Source organism: Artibeus jamaicensis, unplaced genomic scaffold (assembly GCF_021234435.1).
Source record: "Artibeus jamaicensis isolate MK-2021 breed Jamaican fruit bat unplaced genomic scaffold, CSHL_Jam_final scaffold_474, whole genome shotgun sequence".
Taxonomy (NCBI): domain Eukaryota; kingdom Metazoa; phylum Chordata; class Mammalia; order Chiroptera; family Phyllostomidae; genus Artibeus; species Artibeus jamaicensis.
The window spans coordinates 3,386,844-3,393,329 of NW_026522046.1; the positions used below are offsets into that span (position 1 = coordinate 3,386,844).

At 51.5% G+C, this 6,486-nt stretch overlaps 1 protein-coding gene across 1 annotated transcript; it reads left to right on the top strand.

The window, feature by feature from the left end:
• The first annotated feature begins 2,443 nt into the window (after positions 1 to 2,443).
• Positions 2,444 to 5,913, top strand: RTP2 (receptor transporter protein 2). The gene is made up of 2 exons (XM_037131736.2): positions 2,444 to 2,607; positions 5,397 to 5,913. The coding sequence occupies exons 1-2, from the start codon at positions 2,444 to 2,446 to the stop codon at positions 5,911 to 5,913; spliced, it is 681 nt and encodes a 226-aa protein (XP_036987631.2).
• Positions 5,914 to 6,486: the final 573 nt, after the last annotated feature.

Here is a 6,486-nt window from a genome sequence, read left to right on the forward strand (position 1 = left end):
GGGCTCTGAACTGACATTCTCTATATTATTCTAATAACTAACATTTGAGGAATGGACACTTTACAAAAGCATTTACAAGCCATCATTCCAAATTGGAGAGGGAACTAGTTCTCTGATCCCCCTCTCCTTTGTTAGCTTTGTTTGCAGAATATAATTAATAGTGTTTTATTTTATAAAAAAATAAAAATTCCTATATTTTAAAAAGTATTATATGAATTAACAATATGCCAGCAATGTATAACAAATCTGCCAGCATGCAATGTGGCTACAGCTATATGCATATACGCCTTAGTAAGCTTTTAACTCTAGCTTCTATAAAAACCCAGTGACATTTTCAAAATTTTAAAATATATATATTTTATTGATTATGCTATTACAGTTGTCCCATTCCCCCCCCTCACTCCTTCCACCCTGCATTTTCAGAAAATTGAAGTGGTAACCGTATTCATTAGTTGTATCACAAACGAGATTTTTCTTTAGAGAAAGCAGAGCTGTTGAACAGAAAGGTAAACTGTATTTGTTCCTGCTTAGAGGGCTCCCACTCTAAATTAAACCTAGTTCTGGGACTATGGAGGATGGCATCACTTGGGCGAAACCAAACAGGTAAATCCTGCCAACTCTGACCCTCCCTTTTTTTGTTTTGTTTTGTTTTGTTTTTCTTTGTCATTTGTTCTGGGAACAATGAAACAGTGTTTCTCAGAGATTTACTCCTTGCATGTGCAGATTATGACTGGATCTTAAGGCCTTAAGTTCCTCAGTTCATCCCATTCGTGGGAACCTAGGGCCCTTGGGCCTCACCTGGGGTGGCAGCTGACCCAGGACGGTGGGAGCAGCCCAGTCCTGAGGCCTGGGCCAACTCGCTTCCCATTTCCGAACTTCAGATGTAGTGATTCACTGCCAAGAGAATTAGATTAAGAGGTAGAGAATTTAATTAAAATTCACATTTTTAAAAAGAAAGATCCTTTCTAGAGCTGTCCGTCTAGGGCTCTAACTTATAATTTTGTCCCTTCTGAGGTCGTCAGCGCAAAGCTAGCAGGTAACCTCTCCCCACTCCCAGAGAAAACCCGATGGTCTTGTCTCCGACTTCACCTCATGCAAACACTGCCCGACGCAAGTGCCAGGTCTGCAGCTCAACTCTGGACGCTGCCCTGTGGTTCCCGGCATCCCTTCTCATTTCTGCGTCATCTTCGCTCCGTGTTCCTCCAGGTGTCTGGAGACCAACCACAGACAGAGCGCGCCTCAGATGTCATTCAGCACGGCACTGCCTGTGCAGGTGAGAGAAACAAAGTCCGTGGGGGAAGTGACCAGATGTTAAGGCCACACAGACATTGGGGCAGACTTGGAATAAGCTGCCAAATCACCTAGTCATTTCCCTGCTGAGGTTGCCTTTCTCCCTCTTGTGACTGTGTCTTCATTTGGATTATGCAAATTTGTGGTCAAGCTCCCTCCTAGTCTCTGAAGTCTTTAAATTGGGCCTTGGGGAGTTGTGGGTACCCTACTGCCTTGCCTCTTAACAGCAGTGCTGGCAGCAGGACCCTGCAACCCAGAACAAATTTGTTCCTCCAGCAACTGCCTCAGGGTGGCCTGGGACCAGGCACCAAATATGAGTTTCAATAATTCTATGACTCTATGAATCTAAAATGTTATTACTGTGCTTTTCACAGCAGGGTAAATTACATTCTATCTCACTAACTGTTCTCAGATCTCCCCGAGCAGAAGCACCGTGTCACTTCTGTCTTGGTCCCCATGCATTGGGAGCTCAACAGCACTGTGATAAAGGAACAAATGAGATTCATTTTGGAGACTCATGAGATTCAAATGAGTCTTGGATGAGCTACATAGAGCTGTGTAGTTTCCTGATCTGGATGAAGCTAACCCCAGCCTGGGATGGCACACAGGTCAGGCAGTTAGTGCCTGGCATGTAGTTAACGACGGCCCCAGCTCAACTGGGGTGTAGATGCTGCAGGCTCTGCATCTCTCCATCCTTGTTCCTCCTTGGCCCCCTAGGGTGGCAGAGTTGCCATGGCCCGTGACGGGGAGAATGCCTGGAAGGGCAGTAGGGTGAAGCAGGGCCGCTGAGTTGTCATTGCCTCCTGCAGGTTCCTGGAAGCCAGGGTGAGTTTGGTCTGGGCTGAGCCTCCCACCCCCTGCTTGCTTTATTTAGTTGGTGTTAACACCCAGCCCTGCCTCCCAAGCTCAGCTCAGGGCCCCAGAAGTCTCCCTGGAGTCCTCTCTCCTCCTTAGCCCTGCCTTTTGGCCCCCTGCCCGGCTGCCATGGTAACAGGCTCCAAGGTGACAAAGGCGGTGGCTGGGTCCTGTTTCCTCCTGGTCCCAGTGATGAGTATTTTCAGACCACAGAGACCGAACCGCTCTGTACCTGCCTGGGCTGCTTCTGCATTCTCACTCAGGTGGAGCTCAAACTTCCACCCCTGCCAGCAGGGCCATGTCTACCAGTCTGACCACGTGTGAGTGGAAAAAAGTCTTCTATGAGAAGATGGAGGTGGCAAAGCCGGCTGACAGCTGGGAACTCATCATAGACCCCAACCTCAAGCCCAGTGAGCTGGCCCCTGGCTGGAAGCAGTACCTGGAATTGCATGCCTCAGGCAGGTGAGAGGCCTAGAAAGCAGGCCCTGCAGACAGCGCCTGGAACACAGCCCTGGGCACCTTACAAGCAGAGGCAGAGGGGTGTGGGAGCCCCCTCTGGCTGTCAGGTCAGGGTAGGGGGCAGAGGAGAAACTGTGAGGTAGGTCAAAGAGGCCTTGGTTCCAATCCCAGCTGTATCGCTGGCTTCTGGGGTGACCCTGGCAAGTTGTATTCCTCTCCTTGTTTTCCACAGTAATTAAAGAGCTATAATATCTTCAGTGCCCCTGAAATCTGTGACATTTTAAGAGTTTTCTTATTTTCGTAATCTCTTAAAGAGTGGTGGGAAGTGAGGGGAGGAGGCCACAAGGTCTGCTAGGGAAAGCCTTAGCCGAGGGGTGGGAGCTGATGCTCGGGTCCGAGGTCTGTTCCGTCAGCTCCATCCAGGTTGATGTGAATATAAAACATGTACTGTCTACCTGGCTAACTCTGTGCACTTGGGCAAGTCACTTTCCCTTTCTGGGTCTCAGTTTTCACATTTGCAAAATAAGGGGGTGGCCTTAAATGATCAATCAAGTCCCTTTCAGCTCTATTATCTAGGAGTCTGTGACAAAAAGACTTAGCTTTAGGTGGGATTTCCCATAGGTCTATAGGGCCCAGCATTGCATGCCTTATAGGAACCGTGTGTCTGCCATTAGCACCAGGAGTCCTAAGGCAAAGGAGACTCATCCACCTGAAGCCCACTTGCCTTTCCCTCTTCTACACCGTGATGTGATATAGGGACCACAGACTTCCCTGCCCAAGCTACCTCACACTCATCTCCAGGGTCTGTGCAGGCCTTTTTCCTGGGTCCATCCATTCAAAGACGGACAGTGCTCTTAGGTCCCTGGGAGGCCGACAGGTGGCTGTGTCCTGGGGGTGCAGACGCATAGGGTGTTCAGACATGTTTTGTATGTGAAGCCCCTCAGGTGCCCTCAGGTGATGAGGACAGTGAGAACAGGAGACAGACTGTGGATGGGGAGTTTACATTTGTGTTCTTGCTCCAAGACCTGTAACTATCAGAGTGAACCTGTCTTTAGGACAAAAGACAGAGAGGCGGAGGTTGGTTGGTTCAATTCAGTTCAAATCTGTTCAAGAGACAGGTGTCGGACACCTGTTGTGTGCTGGGTCCTGGCTGTGTCTGACTGGCCGTGTGCAGAGAGCTCTCCTTCTCTCGGTGCTTCTGTTTCATCTCAGTGAAATGAAAGCCTGCTGATCCTTAAGGCCCCCTACTGCTGGGTCTGATATTTGGGATGTAAGATCTGAGGTTTGGCTGGGGGGTGGGCAGTTAGGAAACAACTCTGAATTGGTTCGATGTAAGAAGATGTGGAAGGAGGAGGCTGAAAACATGAAGTCTCTAAGCTGGCTGGTGGGAGGAGTGCAAAGGGCTGGAAACTTGGGCACAATGGCCCCAGAATTTAGAGGCCGAGCTCCCTTGCCTCTGGGATCAGCTGGTCCTATTTCTGGTTGGTGACCTGTGTCTCCCACCTGGCCTCAGGCAGGGCTGCAGGACTGCTGCTCCACTGTGCTCTGTCCTTATCCTGTGCATAGGCTCACTCTACCTCTAAGCCCGGGACACACGTCCTGGTTCCCTGCAGCTCTGGCCAGCATGGAGGGAAGGACCCTTGTGGCTCAGGCCCAATCAGACTGCTCTCCCTGACATTCCTGTTTGGGCTGTGCTAGGTACAGTTCTGTGCTTGTGTGCGGTGTGGGCTGCAGGGTTCAGGGGCAGGCTTGGCGTCATCTCCACTGCACAGCGTGGGCTGCGTGGCACTTTGTGGTATTTGTTGGTCCTTCCCCAGAGTGGGTAAGCAGCGAGGGCAGACTCAGCCCAATAGATCCTTGGCTGCCTGTGAAGCCTCTGGAATAAGGGCCTGTGAGAGGTTCATCTCAGGGATAGAAAGAGCTTTCCTGGAGGTAACAAGGGCTGTGTCATCGAAGGTGTGAAAGTATTGTAGGGGTGGGTGGTTAGATGAGCCCCAGGCCACTTCCCTCCCTGTTTCCAGAGGCTGGGACTCTAGGGACCCCAGGTTAGAAAACATGGTAAGTGTTGGCATGCACATATGTGGAAGGGGTGCAGAGCAGGATCCACTTTTCCAGTTTCCACTGCAGGGTGGAGTGGGGTGTAGGGAGGATAGGCCAAAGGACAGAGGGTGTTCTTCGTGAAGGAGGGGGGACCAAAGTCTATTGTCCTCCTCCTGCTTGCCTCTCACCCATTCACCCCATTCACCTGTCCAACTGGTGGACTCTGGGTGGTCTGTGCGTGGCACAGTTAGAGGGATCTCCTCTTCTCCCTAGAGCAGGCATACGCTAGAGTGAGATGTGCTGGTCATCCCCCTTACCAGAGTCACGGGAGGTCTGACCCTCCTTACTGGACACAATCCCCCTGCATTTCACAGATGAGAAGTAAGGCCCAGATTAGGGGAGTAAACACTGCAACATCCAGTGCCCGTCCTGAGCACATTAGGATTTGAGAGAGCCGGGGCCGCCCACTGGTGCACAGATGGCAGGCTGGAGAACACAGCGGGAAGGTAGATGGCTCCTGCACCAGGCTCCTGAGGATGCTGCGCTGCTCTAGGTCCCCAGGAGCCAACCTGGGAGGTGGAGCTGGCAGGCTCAAGTGCTAAGGAAGCCAGCAGGCAGTAAACACTGCTTCTCCCTACAAGCCCCAGCGCACAGGCACACGGGGCCCTTTCTTTTCAGACTCCTCCAGGGCAAGCTGCCGCTAGGAGGGAGGCCATCTTCTCTCTCCCTCTCCCCCTCCCCTATCTCTTCAGGTTCCACTGTTCCTGGTGCTGGCACACCTGGCAGTCGTCCCACGTGGTCATCCTCTTCCACATGCACCTGGACCGCACACAGCGAACGGGTTCGGTGCGCATGCGCGTCTTCAAGCAGCTGTGCTACCAGTGTGGAACCGCGCGGCTGGACGAGTCCAGCATGCTGGAGGAGAACATCGAGAGCCTGGTGGACAACCTCATCAGCAGCCTGCGCGAGAAATGCTACGACGAGGACGCTGGCCAATACCGCATCCACGTGGCCAGCCGCCCGGAGAGCGGGCCGCACCGCAGCGAGTTCTGTGAGGCCTGCCAGGAGGGCATCGTGCACTGGAAGCCCAGCCAGAAGCTGCTGGAAGAGGAGGCGACCACCTACACCTTCTGTGATGCCTCCAAGCCAAAGGCCCAGGAGGGCTCTGGCTACAACTTCTTCTCTCTGCGCTGGTGCCTCTTCTGGGCCTCTCTCTGTCTATTCATTGTCTACCTGCATTTCTCCTTCCGTAGCTCTGCCTTCCTTTAGTGGAGCTGATTGGGGGTGGGAGGACGGCACCTGCGGGTGAGAGGGTGGAAGACCCAGTTCTGGTCCTGATTTTGCTACAGATTCAACATATGACGCTGGACAACTCATTTACCTCTCCAGACCTCAGTTTATTACTCTGCAGAGTGAGAAGTTTGCTCTCCTCTAGGAGATGCTTAATGGTCCTTTCATTAAAATCTAGTGATGAGCCCTGACTGGAGTGGCTCAGTGAGTTTGGTGTCGTCTAGCAGAGCGAAAGGTCGCTGTTAGATTCTGGTCAAGACACATGCCTGGGTTGCTGCTCAGTTCCTAGTCTGGGCACACGCAAGAGGCAACCCATCAATGTTTCTCTCTCAGATGAATGTTTCTCTCCTTTTCTCTCTCCCTTCCTCTATTTCTAAAAATAAATAAATAAATTCTTTAAAAAGAAGCAAGTATAATTTGCAGTGATGGGGTAGAAGAGAAACTTCTGAACCCACAGAGACAGAGCTTCCCTCTCCACCTCCATCTCTACCCCACCTCTTGCTTCATTTCTATATCCTATACCCCAGTAGGACCTCATTAGGTTTGGTCTTG

What these genes read in the sequence shown, in the direction of transcription:
- RTP2 (XM_037131736.2), top strand. Translation starts at nt 2,444, where the DNA reads ATGTCTACCAGTCTGACCACGTGTGAGTGGAAAAAAGTCTTCTATGAG. An exon ending in GAATTGCATGCCTCAGGCAG is followed by an intron (nt 2,608 to 5,396) that starts GTGAGAGGCCTA and finishes CTATCTCTTCAG; the next exon opens with GTTCCACTGTTCCTGGTGCT.